This window comes from Falco punctatus, assembly GCF_963210335.1.
Source record: "Falco punctatus genome assembly, chromosome: 16".
NCBI lineage: Eukaryota > Metazoa > Chordata > Aves > Falconiformes > Falconidae > Falco > Falco punctatus.
Window position 1 is genome coordinate 4,012,465 of NC_137596.1, and position 24,116 is coordinate 4,036,580.

Consider the following 24,116-nt stretch of genomic DNA (forward strand, 5'->3'; position numbering starts at 1 on the left):
TACCCCTGTGAGTAAGCACTACAGGTGTTTAGAGGTTGCGGTATCAGGCCTTACGGAGTTAAACCTCTTAGTCATGAGGGAACTTCACACTCAGATGGGACAAGATGAGGTCTGGTTCCTTGCAGGCAAAGCCTTGTAGCTGGTACTGCTTGGGTAATTAACATATCTGCTAATACGGTGTGGAAATAGTGCCTGTGCATGATGAGATAAATCAGATGGAAAATACTGGCCAGCTCAGAACTGTTTTGAGGTAGCTTTGAAGTGACTTGCCAGAATGTGGGTTCATTTGTTCCTGGGATTTTGCTTCTCTGGCTGTACCACTGTGTGTGGGGCATTAATGAGGTTGGTGAAGTTAATGAGGACCAGCACTCCCATTTAGCCAAGTGCAGTGATGAGTGTCTTTAAATTCAGTGGATTTGGGAGCCTGTTGGCTTCAGCGGCACGGCTGAGTGACTGCAGTTCCCACTCATCCATTGGAAGTAGTGTTGCTGAGGAGTTTTGAATTATGATGTTGGACGTCGCAATCTTGTTGGTGTGGGAGAAGGGAGATTTTTGTTTTGGCTGGCTTCAGGCTGCTAAATGATTTATTGATGAGTCGAGAATGGTAGTAGTAGTAGGAAAATAGACCTGGAAATGAGGTAATCCAGGTGGATGCTGCCCTGCAGGAGCAATTTTAAAGTCTTAAAAGGTCTATAATCCTTACAGATGAACGTAACACTTGTTCCCCTTAACAATATTGCAGATGTGGGGTTTAAAAAAAAAATTTTGCTCCGTTCACCTTTGGAAAGGATCACAGAATGAGGGTAACCATGCCAGTTATTTAAACCTGAAAACTACAAGGTGTTCCAGAAAACAATTTTAAAACAGCCCCTTTGCACTCAAATCTTTTTTTATCAAAGTTTCTACTCTGTTCCACAGCAACAGCAGTATGCTTGGGCCATCGGCCTGGCACCCGCGTTAAGGGTTTGACGGCTGGGAAAGCATCATCCCTGGAAATGGAAGTAGCTTGACTTTTCCTTCCAAAGGAGCGACGGTGATTGCACGGATGGCAGGGGCCTGGTTTTAGCAAGGTGACAAAAAAAACGGACAACAGTTTGCATGAATTTTTCTTCCAGTTTCTGCAGTGCAGAAGGTATAGGATTTTTTTTTTTTTTTTTAAACTGGAGCAAAGCAAAGATCTATCTCGAGTGACGTCCCACAGGAGCTTAACTCTGGAGTTGCCACCTGCAAGGGCTGGATTGTGCTGGAAGACTGGCACCGCTACAGGCTCCTTGGCAGCCTAATGCTGTTCCTTGGCAGTGTTTTGGATCAGATTCTCTGTTTTCCTAGACAAAAAAAAAAGGCGGGGGAAATCAAAACAAAACAACTATCAGCTACACTTGGAATTTGCACCTCTGACTGCTTGGGCTGTTTTGCTCTGCCCCTTCTCTTATTTAACTGTGTATGTTTATTGTACATTTGGTGACTGTTATCGTGTCCATAGTCTCGTGCAATCTGGCAGGTGTTTAAAAAAAAAAAAACCACACAAAAAAACCCCAAACCACTCCGAAATTAATAAATCGTTTTTTAAAAAAAAAAAAACAAACCAACAAAAACAAAACAAACGCTGACCCGTCTGTTCACTTGGGGCCACGGGGGTTGGTGAGTGGCCCATACGTGATCGGTCCATACGTCATGAGCGGTTCGGATAACAAACGCTGTCCCGACGGGCCGTGTCGCGACCCGGAGGGCTGGCGGCGGGGGGCGGCGCAGTGCGCAGGCGCGGCAGGCGGAGGCAGCGCGGCGGGGGGGTAACGCGGCGGGGGGACGCAGCGCGCAGGCGCGGCCCAGCCGCCTCCTTCCGCCTTCCGGTGCGGCCCGCGTGTGGGGCCGGCGCCCCCCGGCCCGAGCGTCGCTGCTGGGGCTGTGGGGAGCGGCCCGGGGGCTCCCCGTGCCTCTGGGGGGGGCTCCCCGCCCGCCCAGCCGTCACCGGGCCTCCAGCGCTCCGCGGGGTCGCGGGGGGCCGTCTCCTCGGCGCGACAGCGGAGCGGGTATGACCTGAGGGGATTTTTCTCTGGTTTCCTACTGTCCGGCCCGGCTTTTATTTTTTTGGGTTGGTTATTATTTATCCCGACACCCCCCTCCCCCCCCCCCCCCCGTTAATCTATTCCGTGTGAAATGTGCGTTTTCCTGCCAGCCTAGCCCCGCACAGCTGCTGAGGGTGCTGCCCCAGGGGAGCGGGGCCCTCGGCCCTGAACTTCAGCCTCTGAGGAGCCCTGGCCTGCACCTGCCGCTCGGTTTGGCAGGTTAAAACATCTTCCAGGCTTCCCATGTAGTTTTCCCACGGTCTGTAGCTCTCCTGACATCGTGTCCTGCGGGTGGGAAGCAGTGTGGGTCACCTGTGCTTCCCAGTTTTTCCCAGTTTGTGCCGGGGCATGGTGCACCCTGTCTGGAAAAGCATTCCTCCGTTGGCACAATTCCTGTTGCAATTGTAAATTAACGCTGTGATAACTTCCATATCTCACAGCCTGATTCTGAAGCTGGCATTGAAAGAAGCGCTTCATCAGACACACCCGCTCAGTTATTCCGCAGCTGGGGATGTACTTGGGTTTGGGATTTTTTTTTTTTATTTTTTTTTTTTTTGAGCAACCTGCTGTAGTGGAAGGTGTCCCTGCCCATGGCAGGGGGCTTGCAGCTAGGTGAACTTTAAGGTCCCTTCCAACCCAAACCATTCTATGGTTTTCAGTTGTTGAGGGGTTTACTGCTGTGATTGAGGAGCGGGAGAGGGTGAAGGATGGATTCTCTGGATCACATGCTCACGGACCCCCTGGAGCTGGGACCTTGTGGGGAAGGAAATGGCACCCGCATCATGGAGGACTGCATGCTGGGGACCACCAGGGTCAGTCTGCCTGAGGACCTTCTGGAGGATGTGAGTCACGCTAAGATACTTTATGTTTTCAGAGTTTCGATAAACAGTGCATTTAACTCCCTTTGCGGGGCTCGCAGAGCAGACTGAAAAGTGGGGAAATGTTTCTGACTGTCCTGGGGAAGGCCTCATAAAGGGCTTTGATTAATCTCGGGGAAACACCTTTTAAAACCATCCTGTTAGGTTCTTTTTTAGATAACAGTGTCTCTTGTTTTAAAACTGCCTAAGAAGGGTTTGCTTGTTACCAGTTTTGAATCTATTTTCTTGTTGCTAGCAGTATTGTTAATTTCCTCACGTTTGCTACACTCTGTTTTCTGCATTTGGTGAGACACTGTTTAGTGACTTGTGTTATTTTGTGACTCGTGTTGTTTAACCACAGAAAGCCTTAAGGGCTAGAAAATTGTCAGGGACATGGATGCATTTTCTTCGCTATTGCTTTTTGCTTTCTTTAGCCTGAGATCTTCTTTGAAGTTGTCAGCTTGTCTACGTGGCAGGAGGTCCTGACAGATGCTCAGCAAGACCACCTAAAAAAATTCCTGCCTCAATTTCCCGAAAACAACCGAGAGCATCAGAACAAACTCATCTCTGCATTGTTCAGCGGCGAAAACTTCCGTTTTGGAAATCCACTGCACATCGCCCAGAAGCTCTTCCGGGGTCAGTGAGTGTAATAAACTTCGGTCTTTTTTCAGGGTTAAGTTCTCAGTTAGGACTTGATGAAGACTCGAGTGGTTTTTGCCTCTCTCTTACAGACGGACACTTTAATCCTGAAGTTGTGAAATACCGGCAGCTCTGTCTTAAGTCCCAGTACAAACGCTACCTGAGCTCTCAGCAGCAGTACTTCTACCGTCTGCTCAAGCAGATCCTCGCTTCCCGCAATGTGAGTGTCTTCGGGGCGCAGCCATCGCTTTCTTGTGTTCTCTAACGAATAGGTTGTCTTTACAACAGAGTGTTCGCAGTTCTTGGAGGTCTTTCCTTTAATGAGTGCTGTGTTTCTGGTTTTGTAGTGGCCCTTATAGTATGAGAACACTAGAAACACTGTTTGCAAATTTCAGGTTTTGAGACTCATAGCTCTCACTTGTGTAAAGTGTCTGTTTTCCATGCCCACCTTGTCCCCTGTTTCCTGCATTTGCCCCTTTACGCCTTACTGTCCTGTTAACAAGTCATTCTGCCTTCATTTTGTACTGTTTCTGCCATTCTGAACCAAGTAAGGTTGCTAAATACATAGTTGTGTGAATTTCCCGGCTTCACTGGGGACTGGTATGGCATAGATACAAAACTCTGCTTCTGATGCCTGTAAATCCCTCATGAAGTCTTTCTCTGTGGATACTGTTGTCAGCTAATTGCTGCCAACTGAAATGTGTTCGTTGTAAATACTCACTTATCGTGCCATTGAGCTTAGATGTTGAAACATATGGGATGTATGGATGAAGATGAAAGTCTGTCTTTATAAAACGCCCCACATATGGTGATAAGGGAAGACAAATATGGAAGTTATTTCCTCCATAGCCCTAGGGGGTAAAACATTTTCTTCAAATGAGACAGCATTTTATGTCTGCGTTATGTATTTAGCATGGAAACTGCAGAAGTGCATCTCAGACCAGTGGTTAGGTTCTTCTGAACAGTCCACATAAAATAACAGTGAGGTATTACTATGTGTGCACATGAAGCCACAGAAATCTCGCCTTGCTTTTTTGCCCCCTTTAAATGGTGGTCTGAAATACTGCTTTTGACATCTTGTCCATGACAGATACCAGTACTTTTAAGGGCTTGCCTTACAAAGAACCAAGGTGCTTACAGCACCACCTCCACATATTAAACTTTCTGAAAATACATGAGTTGAGCCTGTCTGTTCTAGCTTACAGCGCTGTAGCTGAGACAGTTAATGTCACATGTATCTCATCTTCCAGTACTTGCTGGATTTAGCTAGGAAAGGAGGCCCTGATATGAACCTGAGGAGAAAGCACGTCTCACCAACGTATGACACGGAAGAGCGAGACAGACGGGCACATCGGCGCTACTTGAAAATTCTGAGGGAAGTGAAAGAGGAGTGTGGAGATACTACCTTGTCATCTGATGAAGAAGGTAATGCCCTGGGCTGGATGAAAGACTTGAGACGTGAATGGAGAAGGACAGTGTCTTTGACAAACGAATGGAAACTGGACTCCAGTTTTATTGGCTGTGATCAAATGAACACGGGGTAATGTAATTACGTAGACTGGTGCTAGGTCTTGCAGAAATAAATGTGTGCGTTGCTTTCAGATCTGAGCTCCTGGCCTCCAAGTTCTCCGGCACGTTGCCCAAGTCCACCAGTTCCCTTGAGAGTGATCCCCACGTTGTCAACCTTGGACATGAAAACAGCAGGTGAGAACCAATCTAGGGGTCGATAGGGATTTAGGGGTGAGAAGTACTTTGAGAACCTGCAAGAAATCGGTTTGAAAATCTGTTGTTGGATGGGAACTCTTGTAACGCTTCGATTTTGCAGTCTCCAGAATGGTTGGCTCTTCTCCTGGTTTATTTAATTTTTTTTCTCTTGGAAAGCTAGCATTTTAACACAAGGGTCTACAGTTTGTGTAATACTACTGATTTCTCGTTATATTTTGCCTTTAATGGTTGAAACATTACCATAGTCCAGTTTGAAATATTGTGGGGTACGTGCTGAGGGAATCCCTCCTAAGGGTACTGTAATCACATCTGCAAACCCTTTGTGCAGCACAGCTGGTTCTCAGTTCTTTTCACTTCCATACTTTCATCAGCAGTGAAATCTGATGACCCAAGGCAGAAAGTACTGAAATAAATTGGTTGATGAAAAAAATTAAATTCAAATAAGGGAAATTTGATTATTGAAATTTGGGGATTGTTGAAAGTCGGAGTGGGTGGAAAATGGCATTCCAAGAAGTTTGTAGGGTGACAATAGTGGAAAACTGTGCCAATAACCTCTGAATGTTTTTTCATTGCAGACAAGATAGAACTTGGGGAAAATGATTTTAAGATGATGTTGAAGAAGCACCATGAGAAACGAAAACGTCAACCTGTAAGATACCAAGAAGTCTAGGCGGGTGGGACTACATCTTGTGTATTAGTCTTTTATCTGTTAGCCTTAATGTTCAAGCTACCTCTGGGTGACAAAGTGATTGCTACTTTTTTTGTGTGCAGCCACCCTTCAGCCCTTTATCGTAACTGTATTTGATTGTCACCGTATATATGCCACTCCTGTTTATTCTTACCTGTTTAGAAGGATTTTGTAATTAGAGTGATTTTGATGAGAGACGAAATTTTGGATTACAGAGTTAGAATACTTCCCAACTGTTACTGCAGTAAATAACTTTATCGGCTGATCCCTGATAAGTTTGAGGCATTTCAGTACTTGGGTGGTCTCCTGTACCCTTGTTGCTATCTTAACACTTTGTCCTTTTCCAATTTTAATTCCTATCCCACTGCCCTGCGTAGGACCACCCTGATCTAGTTACAACAGACCTGACTCTTGAGGACATTATGACTCGAGTAAATGCTGGCAGGAAAGGCTCCTTAGCAGGTCAGTGGCTTGGAGGTGGTATTTGTGCCGCATGAATATAGGGTATCCTCTGCGTGTGTGTGAAGAGCTAAGAAGGGAGGGGGTCTCCATAGATTGTCGTGTCCTTTTGCTCTTCACATAGGTGGCTGACTGCTCTGGGGTTGTGAGTTGTTCCATTTCGGTTGCTTCAGTTTCCGCTGAAGGTGCTTCCAACTAATTGATGAAAGTTAATTGATATCTCTGCTCTAAGCAGTTACCTTTGCCTTTCTGATTTCATATACGAAAATAAAAAGATTTGTGGAAATGACTGGGAAGATGGAACGAATGATGTGTGAATGAGTGCGTACCACATATGCTTCTGAGTACATGTTTAAATATATAGTTAGTTCATGACTCTTACTGAAATACGATTAGAAGCTTTCTAATTATTCTTCTTCCCTTTTGTCATATCTAAAGCCTTATTTGACCTTGCGACCCTCAAGAAAAAGGTGAAGGAAAAGGAAGATAAGAAGAAAAAAAAGCTGAAGATTATTAAGTCTGAGGTGGAAGATTTGGCTGACTCTCTTAGCAATGCAGATGGAATCCCACCAATGTCTCAGGATCCTTCCCCCATCCCTCTGTCGTCTGTCAAAGAGGAGTAAGTGCTTCAGAGGGCCCCGAACACCTTGCACGGATGGAGAGAGCAACAGATGTTGCACCTCAGGTTTTTGTGGGACTTTTGCATGCTTGGTTTTGTGCAGCTTGGGATTTGTGAATTATGTGGTGTTTGTCTCTGTATACGAAGGCAAATATGTACTCGGGGTATTTATTCTGCTTGTGTTCTCTTTCATTTGAAGACCTCTTGAAGAGATGAAGCCATGCCTTGGAATAAATGAAATATCTTCTAGCTTCTTTTTCCTTCTTCTGGAGATCCTGTTTCTGGAAGGACCTGCTACTCTCTCTGTGGTAAGGAATCACCTGCTTACCTAGGAATCTTGACACTAAACAAAAATAGGGGGTTAGAGGGTTTTACAGCTATGTGATAGTGTTGTCCTGCTGTAAATTTTATTAATATGAGGTTACATGTTAAAGAAATTAAGCCCTTTGGGACTGCATACCACAATCTGTTTTTAACATGTTTCATAAATTTTAGTCAGTTGAATCTGTAAGTCTTTCCATACCCATTCTTTAGATCCTAGTTAGATATATTCTGTATATTAAGGGCAGAGATGGTAGGGAAGTTTCTTCCCCATTCTGGCATCTGTTGCCTGAAATACCATGTTATGGTTACTTGAAAAAGTCAGGTGAATTTTTTTACATATATAAAAAGCTTTTTGTCCCCTGGATATGTTTATCCATTTTGTTTTCTGTTAAAACAGCCGTAGTTTAAAGTGTGAGCTCTTTAACAGAATATTTATTTTTCCTCTTCAGCTTGAAGATAAAGTTCTAGATTGGCAATCTTCTCCTGCCAGCGCACTAAATAACTGGTTCTCCTTTTCCCCTAACTGGTCTGAACTGGTTTTACCCGCCTTGCAGTACTTGACAGGTGACAGCAGAGGTGAGAACAGCTGTTAAAAATACTTGTGATGCTTGTACCTCAGTTCTAATCAGTGCTGCTTTACATTATAGCTCAAATCAACTTTTAATTCATCACTACAATAAGTCATTGTATTGTTGACAACGTTTCTATGATAGGCTTTATGGCTTATATTTCTTGATTGTGGTAGACTTGTTTTGCATGTGGATAGTAGATAAGACACAGCTTGATACCTGAATATGTCAAAATACGTGTGGAGCAGCCTCTGGACAGACAGTTTCTCCTGTTCAGATCATGCGCTTCAGGCAGGGTGTTTGAAGCAGGGAGAAATTGGTCTCTTCCTGGTGTAAAGACATTGTGGATGTCTTTGGAGACAATGAGTAAATAAACCCAAGACGATGCCCTGAGCAATCAACCGGAGGCATGAAGTTGGTCCAGCTTTTACCTGGGGCTTGGACCAGCTAAGCGTCAGACATTCCTTTCAAAGTAAATTATTCTGTGGTTCTCTTTTGCTTAGTGGGAGGTGTTAAAGGGTGAGACAGTGTAGGTTGTACTGGCCTTTGCAGCATCGTACTTCTTATTCTCCGTAATGCCGGTGAATACTCTAAATCCTGAGTTTGCTTCCTGTGAGCCTGGGAACAGTTGCTGGTGCCTCACAGCATGAACAGGATCTCATCTGTGGACAATGGACTCATTATCCTGTCCTGTTCTTTTCTTGTGCTTGCACCGTTACTCTGAGGTGCTTACCTTCCCTTTGGGCAAATATAAATTTAGAGAGGCACTTGCATAATCACTTAAAACGCTTTATCTGTCATTATGAGTCTTAACGCAACAGCTTGCATTACGACAGTAGGATTTGGGGTGTTGGATGGCTGTATGATGTCTCTGACATGCCCTTTTTTTGTTGTAGATGTTCCTTCCAGCTTCTCACCTTTTGTTGAATTCAAGGAAAAAACTCAGCAGTGGAAATTGCTGGGTGAGTATCTTGTGCTCTTCTACGATGTCTACTACAGCAAAAATTCATTGTTTTCTCCAGGACTTTGCTTTTCAGCTTGCTGCAGCCCAGAGGGAAGGACAGACAGAGCTGTTAGTTCATTGGTTAGGCCTTCTCTTTTCTTTTGTCTGAACAAAGATGTGTTCTGGATTTGAGGTTTTCACAAGACATTAGTAACAGCAGCAGAAGACTGAGCAGCAGCAGAAGTGAGCAAAGGCACTGGGCTGTATTTGTTTACTTTGCTGACCTGACTGTGTCTATGTCACCTTCCAGATCTGTCCCTTCTGTAGAGCATACCTTCAAATTACACAGAGTAATTATTAATTATTACAGTTCTAAATGAATTAAGCTTCTCTGTGGAACAAACTGATACTATTCTTATTTTTAAAAGCGGGAACCAAAAGGCAAACTGATAATCTATGTGCCCACGCTTATACTGCCTAAGTTACGTATATCTTGTGTTTATGTATTTAGCTACTAGGCAGAACTTTGCGTTCTTAACTATAGTGATTCTAGTGATCGTATTTGCAGGCTTAAACTGGCAGAGATTTGGAGTCAGGAAGCTATTCCTCTGGTGCCTTTCACAGTTTTTGGTGGAGGTTATGTAGGCACGTGTTTGCTCATGGACTTGGTGACTGGGATTACTTTGAGAACCATCTGCAAGTATCAGGTGGCTGTGTCTCAGACAGTATCTTGCACCCTTCTTTGTACAACAGAGGAGGATAACTATAGGTTTTAGCACTTTCCTAAGCCTGGATGTGTTAAAGTATTGAAATCGGAGCATCTGTGAAGTGTGGAAGATGCCTTGTGACTGGTGATTCATAGAGGGGGGAAGGGAATAGGAGGTGGATGGGAAGTACAGGCAACTGGCTTCATGACAAATAAAGGACTTCTGTTTCATATTTTTCCTGATTTCTTTGACTAGGTACTTATCAAGATCATGAGAAGGAATTGGCAGCACTGTTTCAGCTCTGGTTGGAGACCAAAGACCAGACTTTCTTCAAAGTGAGTCAGAAAAAAATCACCTTCCAGCAGTACAAAACCTGACTGAGTTATATCCAACACTGACATTTCTCTGTTTTTTGGTAGGAAAATGAAGACAGCTCGGATGCCACAACACCAGTTCCTAGAGTGTAAGTGTGTAATACTGCTTGAAAGATTTTACAGTGTGCGCTAAAGCTGCGAAGGTCTGGCCTTTGTGCCTCTGCATCTGAACGGCTTGTTGCTTAAAAAGATTGTACATTGTGGGGCAAGAGGCAACGTGATAGTCTGATTTTATAAATGCAGTAACTAGACTTCACAAAGTCAACTGATACTCTCCAAATTTGCATGTATTTATCAGAGCAAACCTGTAATCTAACATGTCCTGATGACAAGATTATTTACAGTCCTTGCTTACCTTCAGGTAGTGCGTAGAGCATATTTTAAGATCTTTGCAAGACTTCTTTATGTTATCATAAATGCTTTCAGAATTTGTTCAGAAGAGTTTGCAGAAATGATGAGGTGACTAATCCTTTGGGATGTTCTTTGGGTCTGTTGTGGGCTTGCTGTTGCTCAGAACTGATGGTGACCTTTGTTTCAGAAGGACTGACTACGTAGTCCGACCTAGCACTGGAGAGGAGAAACGTGTGTTTCAGGAGCAGGTAAGAAGAGAATTTTAAATGCACGTGTTGAAACAGCTGGCTGCTAAACCAAGAGAATTTGTATGAGATGGCAGTTTTATACTCTACACAAACTTAGTTAATGTGAGGAATTAGTGCTTCTTCTGCCTTGAGGTAGGTATCTTGGCCTTCCATAAAACTTGCTAATGATATAGCCTCGCTGCTTACTTCAAAAACACCTGTATTTCCAATCAGTATTGGGCAAAATTAATTGAAATTGGTAGTGCCAACCTTTCTGTCTCACGTGCCATCCTCCAGCATATGAGGATGAATTGTCTATATTTTTCGGGCATGTATGAGTACAAGCAGAAGATAAGGGGCAGTGAGTGCACCCATAGACATAGTTATCTTGTGTGTAGTAGATCTAAGTGTGTGTGTTAACAGGTGATGACGGTTCTTCTCCCTGGCTACGTGTGCTGTGTGCATGGTGGAATATTTAGGTTACATTTTGGAAATTTCTCTCTTGCCAGATGAGAGGAGGAAGAAAGACCTTGTTGCTGGGGGCAGGGGTGTGTGCGGGGCAGAAGACCTGTGTCTGGCACCTGTCTGGTCTGTGCAGCTGCTTGACAATGAGCCTAATGTATTGCACCCGCACACTTTGGTTAGGTGGCGCTTTATGTTCTGCTTGAAGTAGTTTGTTAAAATTAAGTTCATACAGCAGTATTTGAGCCTTTAATTTAAAAAAGCTTTCTTTGTGAGAGAATGATAATGATAACTTATATTAGAGTATAATTGTAGCTTTTAAGACTTCGCTGTATGTGTTTCCTGCTAAATTCAGTCCTCTTGTTTCCAAATACAGGAACGTTACCGTTACAGCCAGCCCCACAAAGCTTTCACTTTCCGTATGCATGGCTTTGAGTCAGTTGTTGGTCCTGTGAAGGGGGTATTTGACAAGGAAACTTCATTAAACAAAGCCCGAGAGCATTCTCTCCTGCGCTCAGACAGACCAGCATATGTCACCATCTTGTCCCTTGGTAAGGTGATGGCCAAAAAAATTTTGGTAAAAAAGAAAAAGACTCCTCTGACTCCCTGAACAATGGCTTTAGGAATCTACATCATAAAGGGAAAAGGTGGGCAGACTGGGGCATGACATAAGCAAAGGAGAAATAAATTGCATGGAATAGAGTTGATGAAGTGCTGGGAGCAGGAATAAGTAGAAAAGAAAGCATCAGTGTCTTGCTGTTGATCTGAGAGAAAATGGGAAATAGAGAGGAGAGTCCGTGGGGCTGGCTGAAGCCAAGGCTCAGATGACTGGAAAACAAAGAGTGGTGTTTTCAGTACACTGTTGTGAAGTTGGGCGTTGCAAAGTCGTTCTGGGGTTCAGTGCTGTTCCCTGAGTTCATCACTCCTAGCACAATGCCAGCGTGGTTGCTATGCTTTAAAATGGTCCTTTATAATCTTCGCTCGCATCTCTGAGGGATCATGGGGTCTAGATTTTGGTGAGCAAGTAGGCACTCTGCGAGGGGGAATAAGAGAGCAATACCAAAGTGTATCAGCTGAAGTACTTGAATGCAGCTGCTTAGCTACAGCTCTGATTTTTTATTTCAGTGCGTGATGCTGCAGCTCGCCTTCCTAATGGAGAAGGAACTCGTGCTGAAATCTGTGAGCTGCTTAAAGATTCCCAGTTCCTAGCTCCGGATGTCACAAGTGCTCAGGTAAGTTGGATGTCACGTCTGGCCTCAGACAGACAAATTCTCCTAAAAATACACCGCGCAGACCAGGGCCAGTATTCAATGTGGCTAAGGCTCCGTAATTCTTGTGCCACTTTGATTAGCAAAAGGGAGCTATGTACTGCTCTGGTGAGCTGCAGCAAACCGGCACTGAACTCTGGATGATGAGAAAACAGCTAGAAAAGCTACAGAATTAGCACTGTATCATATAGCTGCTCACATTTGAGATTAAGAAGCACAGTCAATTTTCAGAGCTTTCAGCTTTGGCAGAAGCTTTGTTTAATCCAAGGTGGCAAACAGCATCCTGTGTGGCAGCATCTGCTCTCAGTCAGTCCTTTTTCAAATTAAGATTGCTAGCAGCTTACTCCACTTGTATGCCAAATAGGATTATTTTTCTATCTGTGACTTCTGGCTAGCCCAGCCAGGGACACCTTGTAATTCTGTGAATCCTGAACTTTCAGGTTAACACTGTTGTTAGTGGTGCTCTGGATCGATTACATTATGAGAAAGATCCCTGCGTGAAATACGATATTGGACGCAAGTTGTGGATCTACCTGCACCGGGACAGGACTGAGGAAGAGTTTGGTAAGCCTGGCTTGTTGATATCTTAAGAGTTGAAAAATGTTTATACATCTCCTGAGCTTCTTCAGCCCACCTGGATAGTGAACGTTAATTTGTCAGTCTAGATTTTTTTCTAGTCACTTTGCTAATGTTAGCCCATCAGTGCTTAAATCCAGTCTTGCAGAGTAGTGTGTCAGTTTGAAGTATTTGTTTGAAAAACAGCATCCCATGCAGCTTCTTACGTGCCTTGTTTTCAGCCTTTTTGGCTAATCTTACCTGATATTTTTCTTTGCGCTATGACATGACTACGTGTGTTTGATTTCTTGTCTGAACGTACAGTTCTGAATTGGCCTCTTTCTTAAATTAGTTTGCTTGCGTTCAGGAGGTCTAATTGTTAATTTGTATTTGCAGAACGGATTCACCAAGCTCAAGCTGCTGCAGCAAAGGCTAAGAAAGCTCTTCAGCAGAAGCCAAAACCTCCACCTAAAATGGTAAATTTCTTTGCACAGGTTTGCGCTGGATGTTTCGGGATTGGGAAGGAGATACGGTGTTAATTTAATCCATAGATTCTGCATCCATAGTAGCTGATGAAAATTACCACATATTTGAGTTATCGATTTATTATGTATATGAATGTCAGTGTCGGTCCTAGCACCAAATGAAGAGGAAAGAGGGAAATTTTGCTCCTGCCAGCTTCCACTGTTACCCCTTGTCAACCTCAGCAGAAAGGTCAATGGAATTCATTTGTGCCCTCTATCACAGGACGGTCTTTCAGATCTAGTTTTGAGGTTGATCTGTACCGGAGTGTGTGGAACACGTCCTCTGCTCTCCCCCTTGCTGTGCTGAAGCTGTCAGGGTTTGGATGTCTTTTTTGTGGTGGTGTCATTGATACCAAGTATCTCTAAAGTAGTTGCTGTTGGCAGATGAGCCAAGGTGGAAATCTGCATGTTATGAACGTTTATCACAGCTGAGATGCAGTTTTCCCTGAGAACAGGAGCAGCCAAACACACCAGCCTACTTGTGGCTGCAGTTAGGAAGGCAGACGGTCAGTCACCTGTGACTTCAGGATTTAGCACCGGGATGATGTTCATAACCCTACAGAAGTCACCTTGAAGCGGTCAGCCCAGTCTCTAGAGCGCAGCAATCTGACACAGTTTTTGTGAAGACCTTTGAGTCTACGATTCTATGCTTGACATGTTTTCTTTGCAGAAGTCTAGCAGCAAGGAGAGTTCTGTGAAAGCACTCCCCAGCAGCACATCAGAGCCCAGTCAGCTGAGCCTTAGTGACTCCAGCATGCCACCAACTCCCGTGACTCCTGTGACACCAACTGCACCAGCATTACCAGCAACGCCTATTTCACCCCCACCAGTCTCTGTGGTTAGCAAGAGTGTATCTAGTGCTGTGTCAGAGCCAGCAAAACCCAGCCAAAGGTACTACTCCTGTCTCGTACATCGCTTGTGAATGTTACTGGTTCTTTCTTGGTCGTTTCCTACATCTTTGCTGACCGGCCGGCATTATCTGTTCCATAGCGTTCTTCTGGTATCATCCCCTACCATGCCACAGCTCGGGACATTGCTTTCCACAGCCCAGAGCTCGCAGACACAGCCTGGGCCACAGCCACCTCCCACCCGGGTGGTAAGTCACACCACCTCCTCGGGACTGCCGCAGGTGCGGGTGGTCACTGCCCAGTCCAGCCTCCCCGCTGTGTCTCAGCAAGCCCCGGTGGTAACCCAGCAGCAGCAACCTACGTCAGTGCCTCAAATCCGCGTTCCTGCTACAGCCACGCAAACCAAAGTGCTTCCTCAGGTGAGTTTTGCTGCATGGAAATGGCGGGGGTAGCTCTGACTTAGAATCTGATTTCTTGTAGTGTTTTGGTATGGTGCACAGGGATCATTTGCTGGCTTGGGGCATGCAGTAACTGCCGAGCAAGAACACAGAAGCAGTTCCGCATAAACAATACTGTTCAGTGCCTCTTTTTTCACCCAGTTGGCTATTTTTATGTTGCACCATTAAATTGTGCATTACAGTAAAAAGTCCACAGAACTTGCATGCTAAGGCACAATACAGAGTAATTAGTAGACCGTTAGTATTGTGTTAGCCTGCTCATAGGCTGCCTCCGTGTCTTGCTGTAGGCTGTGATGACTCTGCCGGTGAAAGCTCAGACCAGCCCAGTGCAGGTGCAAAGACCAGGAAGCTCCGTGGCAGGACAGACAGGCATCACTGTGACAGGGCTGTCTGCAGCGCCCAGTCCTGCTGTAAAGCCAGTAACCAGCTCTCCGGGCAGTTCTGCTACAAGCACCTCCTCTACCACTGTCATCCAGAACGTCGCTGGCCAGAACATCATCAAGCAGGTGAGAGAAAGGGAGAGACGAGGAACTGGGCTCCACAACCCAGTCGTTTCCTGTTTGTTGTGACAGACGTGGTAGGCAGATGTGAAAAGACAGTGAAAACTGTAGTGAGCCGTAACGCTGTAGGAATTGTTAGACCATGCAGATTTAGACAGTTACTGGTTTGGTGCATTTGAGCCCTACTTTCCCGTACAGGTAAAATATGTGTTAGTGCGGGTTCTTTAACCATCTTCAGATGTTGATCTTGTTCATCTTGTTTGGGAAGGAAACCAGCTCCACAGTATTTTGTGTTTTATGTGGGTTTGGGAATGCCATCTGATATGCAACCAGAACCATTTTCAGTAGCGTACTGAGTGCTAACGTCATTCCGCTTCAATTCCAATGGGAGAAAACATCATCCTGCAGGGAAGTTCTGCTTTGTGCCTCGGCCTGTGTCCTGGTTTGATACAGCTGTTCCTCTGATCTCTTGCAGGTGGCTATTACAGGGCAACTTGGCATGAAGACCCAGCCCGGAAGCGGCATCCCACTCACAGCGACCAATTTTCGGATCCAAGGAAAGGATGTGTTGCGCCTGCCCCCGTCCTCTATCACCACAGATGCGAAGGGACAGACTGTGCTGCGTATCACCCCGGACATGATGGCCACCCTAGCCAAATCTCAAGTCACTACTGTCAAACTGACTCAGGACCTCTTCACAGCAGCTGCGGGAAGCAGCGCTAGTGGGAAAGGCATCTCTGCAACTTTGCACGTGACATCCAATCCAGTCCAGACTGCTGATTCTCCAGCCAAGACCAGCACAGCCACTTCTGCTTCTTCTAGCCCAGCTGGAAGCACGGTGGTTAAAGTGACTCCTGACTTAAAGACTGCAGAGCCGACAAGCTCTGCTTTCCGACTGATGCCTGCTCTGGGCATGACTGTGGCGGATCAGAAGAGCAAAGCCATAACGACGGTGGCATCCACTGAGGCCAAGCCGGCTGCTACTATCAGAATCGTGCAGGGGCTGGGGGTGATGCCGCCCAAAGCTGGGCAGACTATTACTGTAGCTACTCACGCTAAGCAAGTGCCCTCTTCCTCAGCAGTGAGCGTGCCTGGCACAGTCCATACCTCAGCTGTCTCTTTACCAACCATGAGTGCCACAGTGTCGAAAGCAGTTGCTGTGGCCTCGGGAGCTGCTGGGACTCCCATAACTATAGGCACAGGAGCCACTGCTGTGCGGCAGGTACCCGTCAGCACCACAGTAGTATCTACATCCCAGGCAGTAAGTAATGCTAAGCTTTTTCTGGAGGTGGGTGAGAAAAGGGAACACTGAAATACACTGATGGTTTATGACTGAAAACGTCTCTTTACACCCACAAAGGCTCAAATTAAGTGCTGTAGAATAGAATGTGGGTCTGCAACTAATTTCATCATGGTGTTGGAATTGTAGCGAAATGCTGAAGGACTGGAAAACAGTTACATATGTCTTCCCGTACCTCCCCTTGCGAGTGAATAAAATAAACTTTGCTTGTCTAAAGTCCTACCTCTTGCAGCTCAGCGTCTTGCCCCACACCTCTGAAATAATTTCCCTTGGAGTGGTGTTGGAATTAGAAGTGCTCATTGCTTGTATTAACTTTTTTACCAATTCTCCATTTAATGCAAATTTAATGCCCAAACCTGCAGGCACCATAGGCTGTATCGTGAAAGTTGCGCAAGCCAATTGACATTACAATAGTTTTCTAAGGGGAAAAATTGTGGATGGATACAGTGACCCTTCCCACAGAAACAGTGTGGTGCGAAGGTGTTGCGGGTTTTCAGGGCTCAGGCAGCTGTGAAGTGAGCTCAATGGAGGTGAATTTTAATGAGCCTGAAACGGAGCACAGATTTCATCAGCAAAGTTGCTGTTGGTTTCTACTCCCAGGACTCCTTAAAGGCAAGCTGAGTGGTAATTGCATGTTGTCAAGCAGTTTCTCTGCTGAACTCCCTGCAGCTCCTCATGTGTTCTTCAACTTCTCTAGGGTAAACTACCAGCACGAATAACAGTGCCTCTGTCAGTGATCAGCCAGCCAGTGAAAGGCAAGAGTGTGGTGACTGCCCCCATCATCAAGGGCAACCTCGGAGCTAAGTGAGTACTTTGCATCTAGTAGTTTTGCTTTAGAAATAGGCTGAGGAAGGTCTGTGTTCGGTAGGTTCCTGGGGACCTGGCAAGGAGAGGGTGGAATAGACTTGCAGGTCCTTTAGCTGCAAGAAACTGAATGAATATGGTGTCTGGCAGTGAGGATACAGTCTTTGTTTAGTTGCCCTGAGATGCAGGTTCTAGCAAATATACCAAAGAAGAAATGTTCCTTGCCTTGAAACCAGCTATTAGATTAGTTCTGTGTGTTCGAGCAAGAATTAACCTGCTGACATACCTAAAAATATATGTAATCTGAAGCCATCTCTCTGCTAAAGAAACTAGGGAAGCGTTAACTGCCTCGGTGGAAATTCCTCTGGCATTCAGATACTGAAGTCTTTTTGTTTATTCTTCCATGAATTCTGGTAATGTCTCCCTTAGTTAATATTTCAAGGCAGAACACTGTGTGCTTGGCTATTTTCTGCATTCCTTGAGAAGTATTCAGGTCTGATCAGACTGACCCAGCGATGTGCACAGTCCGGAATTAGGGGGTTTAATTCCTGCGGTAAAATAATTCTCTCTCCTAGTGATAAATGTTAACATAAACTTGTCACCTGTGTGTTTGCCAGTTTTTTGGGGAGAAAAAACCTGCACTACTTAAAATCATTAGTAAATTAGATAGGTAACTTTAATCTCCTAGCAACTGAAAAAGAATTTGTGAGCCTGAAAGTCCTAGCCTGCTGTGCTGCTTACTAACCTTTCAACAATTCTCTTTCCTTAGCATCAGTGGATTAGGTAGAAATATCATCCTGACAACGATGCCAGCAGGGACAAAACTGATTGCTGGGAACAAGCCAGTGAGTTTTCTGACTGCACAGCAACTACAGCAGCTGCAGCAGCAAGGCCAGGCCACGCAGGTAATGGTGCTTAGAATACTAATATTTTTTTGCATTTTTTTTGACTTAAGGTCTCCATGAGGACTTTATACTCGATACATGGGGTTCTGTAAAAGGTACAGGTACGCAGCAGCTGCATTGTCTGCATTAAGCGCGTGCAGTGCACGATCTCCTTTACCTTCTCTCCATCCAGTTATGGTTTTGAAGTGCTTTGGAAGCACCGATAGTATTATGAAAGTAAACTCAAAAATCCTGTCAGGAAAAGTCCCCACCTGCTTGAAGGATTGTTTCTATACACTTGGCTCTTTTTGTAGTGCTTTGTACTTTTGGCTCCTGTGCATCACTGTTTCTTGAAGAAATGACATCGCTTCTTTGCATATCCATCTTTGTCTGGAAACATAGTGTCCTGTAATTCCAGAGAATTAGTCTGCATTGAGAGCTGCTAGTAACAAGTCTGTAGAAGTGAAGTATCCAATGGATCCAATTCCTTCTTCTGAAAAAGCAGCTGACACGTAGGTTTTAATTCGAACTAGTTTTTAGGGTCTTCCTCTCTAATCCTGAACTCTCTTGCCACCATCCCACGTGAGCAGAGTGGATGGAGCGATCTTCTTGTGACCAGATTCTGTTCTTGATGTGTTTCGGTGCTTGGTCTTGTTCATGTCACTGAATTTTTGTTGCCAGCAGAAGCAGATAATGTGCCAGCGCTTCCAAGTGCGATGTGAGCGCAGTGTGACACCAGGTTGTTCATGACATGGGTTGAGTTTTTTTCTTTCCGTTTCAAACAGGTGCGAATTCAAACAGTACCAGCCTCCCATCTCCAGCAGGGAACAGTGTCTGGCTCTACTAAAGCAGTTTCCACTGTGGTTGTGACAACAGCTCCATCTCCAAAACAGACCCAAGATCAGCTGTGAACACTGATTTGAAAACGGATCACTTTCTAAGAACTTCCCTGCATCTGTTGCCATCCTCCATCCAACCACTCAAGACTACCTAACCACAGTCATGGCTAGGGACTGGACTGGATTCTGTTACCTTGCTTGTCTGGAATCAGCATTGTGATGTCTACGTAGAAGTTCCACAGCAAAAGATGCTGTACCTACACAACAAAATGTTTCAGTCCAGATAATGTAAAGCCAAGTTCTGTGGCATTGATCGTTTAAGAAATGTCTTCCTTTTCTTTGTTCTCTTCCCATCCGAAGGGCTTTTTGCAAATACTGTTTCTGTTCATTTTGGGTTGTAGACAAAGCAGTTGATCTTGAGTCTTCCTTAACCAGGGAATCTCGTTTGGAAGGGGTAATTCAGTGGCTTTTCCAAGTCGTGAAGCAGATGCCTCCTTTTGCTGGAGGCGAGCTATCGCTCCTTTTACATAGGTGGCTTAGGATGGTGGTGTGGACACTGGAGAGTTTGTTTGTAACATAGCCTGGAAGTAGGCCCCTAACACCTTCGGTGTACTATTTATAGACTTTTTAAATACCTCTCCCCTATCTCTGAGCTCAGACTTTTTTGAACAGATACCACTTCCATGTCAAATTTCTGTCCAAAGCAGAATGAGAGAGTCAAGATGGCTTTTGCTGTAGAAAAGCCAGTAACTGTGGGGAAGAGCGAGAAGTGGAGGAGACACAGAAGTCATTGCCTGAACAAGTCTGTTGGCAAATGGGAATATAGTGGCAAGGAAAGCGTTCACCAGGAGGATCCTACTTTTGTTTTCCTCAACAAATAAACCTTTTTATCAATCAGAAAAGACTATAGCTTGTCTTAAAAGCTTGGAATATGCTTTCAAATATACCCAAACGGTAGTCTCTTGGACTTGGAAGAGATATTTTAACCCCTGATCCTGGCCTTTAGGTTTGTTTCTGCCTTTGTAGTTTTATCTATGTACATTTTGTTCAAATTTTGCACATACTGGAGATGAATCGTGGCTGTTCTGACATGACCTGGAAGCTTGATTGGAGTAAGATCAGAAGGCGTGTTGGACCAGGAGAAGAATAAAAGTGCAGAAAGCCTGACAAATCTCTCTGCCATCTCCTTTCAGTTTTGTACAGCTTGTTTTGTGTACAGTGATTGTCCAGCTTGCCAAGGGCTAATAGATTGTCCATCTTCTTTGTAAGATGGTTCTTTTTAACCTGGTTTCTTGTGTATTTTTTTTTGTTGGGGTTTGGTTTTTTGGTTTTTTGTTTTGTTTTGTTTAAACGTGGTTTGCTCCGAGTTACACGTTATTGAATATAATCTATTTAAAGAACCAAGTTCAGCACTCTTCCAACACTGGCTGAGCTGCGTGTCTGTTCAGAACCACTGCACCTGAGCAGAGCAGGCAGTTTTGTTGGGCTTCAGGCTGGGTGTGTCGATGTTTCTGGACAATAGCTAGCTTACTTCGGAGTGGTTTGGAGGAAATCGGGTATGTCAGTGACAAAAGAAGTGGCTGGCTGCAAGTGTTGAATAAGCAAGGCATGCCAATACACCATTTCAAAGCAAGCATTTGAATTACGTGTTTATATGCCTCGGGAACAGAATTTGGAGTGATAAAGGTTTTCTGATCACCTGTCTTTGTCCATTTTTGTACCTTTTTTGTACATTTAACGATCAACTAAGGAGACAGCAGAAGGGCTCTGGTTTGGGAGGGAGGCAAAGACATTCTTAAGTCCTTTTAGTTGTGAAGTTAAAATAAGAAATTAAAAGAGACAACAAGCAACTTCCTGGTATTGCTTATGTGAAAGAGCCTCTAAATTCAACAAGTAGTCAAGATAATCCTGTTATGTTAGTTCTGTTCGTAATTAATAAAGTTCTTCGGTGTCAACACCTACAGTCAAGTGCTGAAAATTGGTTACAGTGTGAAGCCCCTTAAATTTCTTTGAATCTTCTTGCAGGTAACTCAGTGAATTTGTCACTGGACACAGGAGGCTTTGGCAGTGTTAAGTTTAACAGAACAAGAAACCTGCATCTAATCCCACAAGTTTAGTGTGTCTCAGGTTGTTGATGCTGCTTTGAAGAGTCTTGCTGTTCAGGTCATTGCCATCCTGTCTTTGCTAAACGGATCGCAAACACGTGAGCAGTTTTTGCATTTGTTGCTGCTTCACTTAGGCCCATTCTCCTTGCTTGTAAGTCTAATTTTTGGGGAAGAAGCATCAGTTGCTGTGTGGGCTTCTGACTTCCAGCGGCTGCATGCTCGATTAGGTAGTATATGCTCGCTCCCCACTTCTGAGAACAAAGTACAGCCCGCGCTGTAGTTCGGCTGCCACCCGTCTGGTGAGTTGCTTCCACTCTAGTTGAAAAATAACCCTCGGGCTACTGCAAGTAAAGAGCCCGTGGTTTTAATAAGTAACCTTTAACTTCTACACAGTAGGCTGAAGGGCAGAGAGGGGCTCGAGGTAATTTTTTGGTGTATGCTGGCCCTGGATGAGGACACCTTTAAGCTGGACTCTGTCCAGGTGGTGTTTGCTCCTGCGTCCTCGTGCTCTGGACGCTGAAAGCTGTTCCGGAGGAGTACTGCTGTAAAAGCTGGCAGGGGCACACGCACGTAGGGGAAGAAGGCCTACAGAAAGTATTATACTGACGTTACCCGTTTTCCATCTGTTTGTCTTGCCTGAAACTAAAGGGGCTTTCAGCCTAATGTGTCTTTGCCGTTACTTTTTTTTAATTAAAAAATGGGAGCACAGCCTGTTTCTGTCACAGTGAGACGCTCGCTAGAGTTATCCAGGAGCCTTGATTATTTCTTAAAACCTGTGGATTCGATGTTGATTTCCATCAAGTGACTATCATGTAATCATTGCTTACAAGAACTGAGCGTGCGTGCGACACAAACTGCCTCAGGCCATTGAAAACCTTTCTAACCTTTATTTTAACAACTGCTCTGTTTTATTTAAATCATGGGGGAAATCTATATTTATATACCTCAGTAAGACGCCCCCATAACCCAATGAACTCACCTCGAGGTTACTTCAGGTGTTCCTTTTCAAAAACAATAGTTAATGGGGCATCAACCTGTGTATCTTTAGCAGCTGATCTTCGTTTTCCAAATACCTTGCAGTCACCGGTGTAGTTTTTCGGTAAGTACAAACCCCCTGTTACTCGTTTTTCATGTGGCAAACCTGAACCAGCGAAACCAGAACAAGGTCGCAGTAGACTCAGCTCTCTGACACGAGGTTGGTACGTGGTGCCTGACCTCAGGATGCTTCTGGCTGAGCGCTGCTCACATAGCACTATGGGGTGGCGGTCTGACGTTTGGACTTTGGCCCCACAACCTTAAACACAGTGACTCGGTGTGGACTAGGCAGAGCCGTGGGAAAGGAGGATGCCCTGCTGTGTCCTAGATGGAAGCTGGCTCCCACAGAAACATTTAATTCTGTAGTTGCCCCATAGCAACCAACTGGCCTCCGTCTGAGATTTACTTGAATCATGCTTATGTGGCTCGATCGGATGTGTTGTGGATCCTCAGTGTTACACTGGATCCCTCAACGGCAGCCTAATATATTGTTCACTCATTTGATAAAAGCTTCAGGGTAGCATTGCTCGAGCCGATGAAGCTTTTTGAATACCAGCTTAGCGTGACCATTTTATGGGAGTTTTGTGAAGGTATATTGAAACGTGGAGTCATTTTTGCACACCATGGATACCGTTTCTCCCACCCTGCCTCTCGCTGTCCAACCCTGCTACATACTGGTAAGTGATGGGGCAGCTGAGGCTAACAAGGGAGTACAATAACCATATCGTTCACAAAAGGGAAGTTATGGCATCCAGAGATTGTAGCCTAGCTACATCTTTCTTGTGCAGTGAACCTCTAGACAGCTAAATGTGACTCTCTGGCCCTAGGCTGCATTTGCAGCTGACACCTCTGAAGGGCAATTCATTTGACCTGCCTCTGGCTGGTCTTGTCGGATGAATCACTCTCTGGATATAACCACTTCTTTCCGTGGACTATGAAAGAATTCTGGATGAGTAGCTCAAATTTGTGTTTTTAATGATTTAATTTAGGGATGACGCATCTCACGTCAAGTGACCCATTCAATGTGAATTAATCCGTTTGGGCATGGATCAATCTCGTATGTGGCATCCTGCGTTGAAGCCTGAGAACTGCTAAATCAGAGGTAAATATTTTAAGAACCGATTTGTTTCCTTATGTCTAGAAGTATTTACCAGACCAATTTGGTAAGCCTTGCATCCTATCTTCTAACGTTACTTTTTCTCACTTTCCCACAGTTTGCAAGACCTGGAGCAAAATAACTCGCTTGCCAGCACCAAGATCCTTGAGGCAGAAACATGTTGGTCTTTCAGAGCTCCAGGATCAGGAGGTTTCACACGGCTTCAAGAGCGGAAGGCACCGACCAAATACAGCAGGGAGCATCAGTAAGTGGATGTGCTGACCCAGAGTAAGGCCTTCATGGCTTGGAAAATAGAAAAGCAAATGTGCCAAAGGTCACGCTGTTATACCTGTTGTGCTGACATGGCTTGAGGAGCTCATAAGGACCTGGAAGTGAGGACCTGCAGAGATGCTGGCATTGTTTGAAACTTGGTAAGTGGCTTTAATGTGTTCTTGTGTCGTTCTGAGTGAATTTTTGGCAACAACGTGGAAAATTTTCAGTTTGTGCTTGGGGAAACAATGTCTGCTTGGTATTTATGAGACATGCCTACAGAAACATGCTTCTATACCTAGAAAAATATGCTTGATTACTCAAAAAAAAGTATTTGCACTGAGGGCTTTTAAATCACTTAAGCAGGTGACTTGTAAGTCAGCCTATGGTGAGAATTGTTCCTGTGTTCTCAGTTACACGGTGAAATGATGGGTATGGGCAGACAGTCAAAAGCCCTTGAGTCACTGCAACTTTCTGAATTCCTGCTCTCCCTTTGCCCTGCTTTGCTCCTGTAAGGAAGGCAAGTTCTGTTGCATAGCTGGGGTGGCCTGAGTAGCTTAATGACAAGCAACAAGCCGTTGTAGTGAGGTTTGCTTTTCACAGTGTTCCTGCACTGAAAG

General features: G+C 44.8%; 2 protein-coding genes across 4 annotated transcripts in view; both read left to right on the forward strand.

Moving 5' to 3' along the window:
- The first annotated feature begins 1,820 nt into the window (after positions 1–1,820).
- On the forward strand, positions 1,821–20,273 carry NFRKB (nuclear factor related to kappaB binding protein). Of its 3 annotated transcripts, none has more exons than XM_080366635.1 (26): positions 1,821–2,030; positions 2,507–2,908; positions 3,358–3,559; positions 3,655–3,782; positions 4,813–4,987; positions 5,165–5,266; positions 5,863–5,936; positions 6,353–6,437; positions 6,873–7,053; positions 7,253–7,361; positions 7,827–7,953; positions 8,843–8,908; positions 9,852–9,931; positions 10,016–10,059; positions 10,509–10,569; positions 11,387–11,561; positions 12,136–12,242; positions 12,719–12,842; positions 13,230–13,309; positions 14,028–14,248; positions 14,348–14,624; positions 14,951–15,169; positions 15,639–16,424; positions 17,161–17,267; positions 18,037–18,172; positions 18,937–20,273. In XM_080366635.1, exons 2-26 carry the CDS (start codon positions 2,774–2,776, stop codon positions 19,060–19,062), a joined length of 3,927 nt encoding a protein of 1,308 aa, XP_080222761.1. In that variant the 5' UTR covers positions 1,821–2,030; positions 2,507–2,773; the 3' UTR covers positions 19,063–20,273. The 3 variants fall into 3 exon arrangements, with proteins under 3 accessions (XP_080222761.1, XP_080222760.1, XP_080222762.1); XM_080366634.1 differs by having other exon boundaries at positions 2,726–2,908; XM_080366636.1 differs by having other exon boundaries at positions 2,726–2,908; positions 10,512–10,569.
- An 806-nt stretch (positions 20,274–21,079) lies between these two features.
- ST14 (ST14 transmembrane serine protease matriptase) overlaps positions 21,080–24,116 on the forward strand; it is a 35,018-nt gene continuing 31,981 nt past the window's right edge. The window contains exon 1 of the mRNA XM_080366647.1: positions 21,080–23,657. Within this exon, the coding sequence (XP_080222773.1) occupies positions 23,635–23,657 (23 nt within the window). The 5' untranslated portion in view covers positions 21,080–23,634. The remainder of the gene's footprint in view (positions 23,658–24,116) is intronic.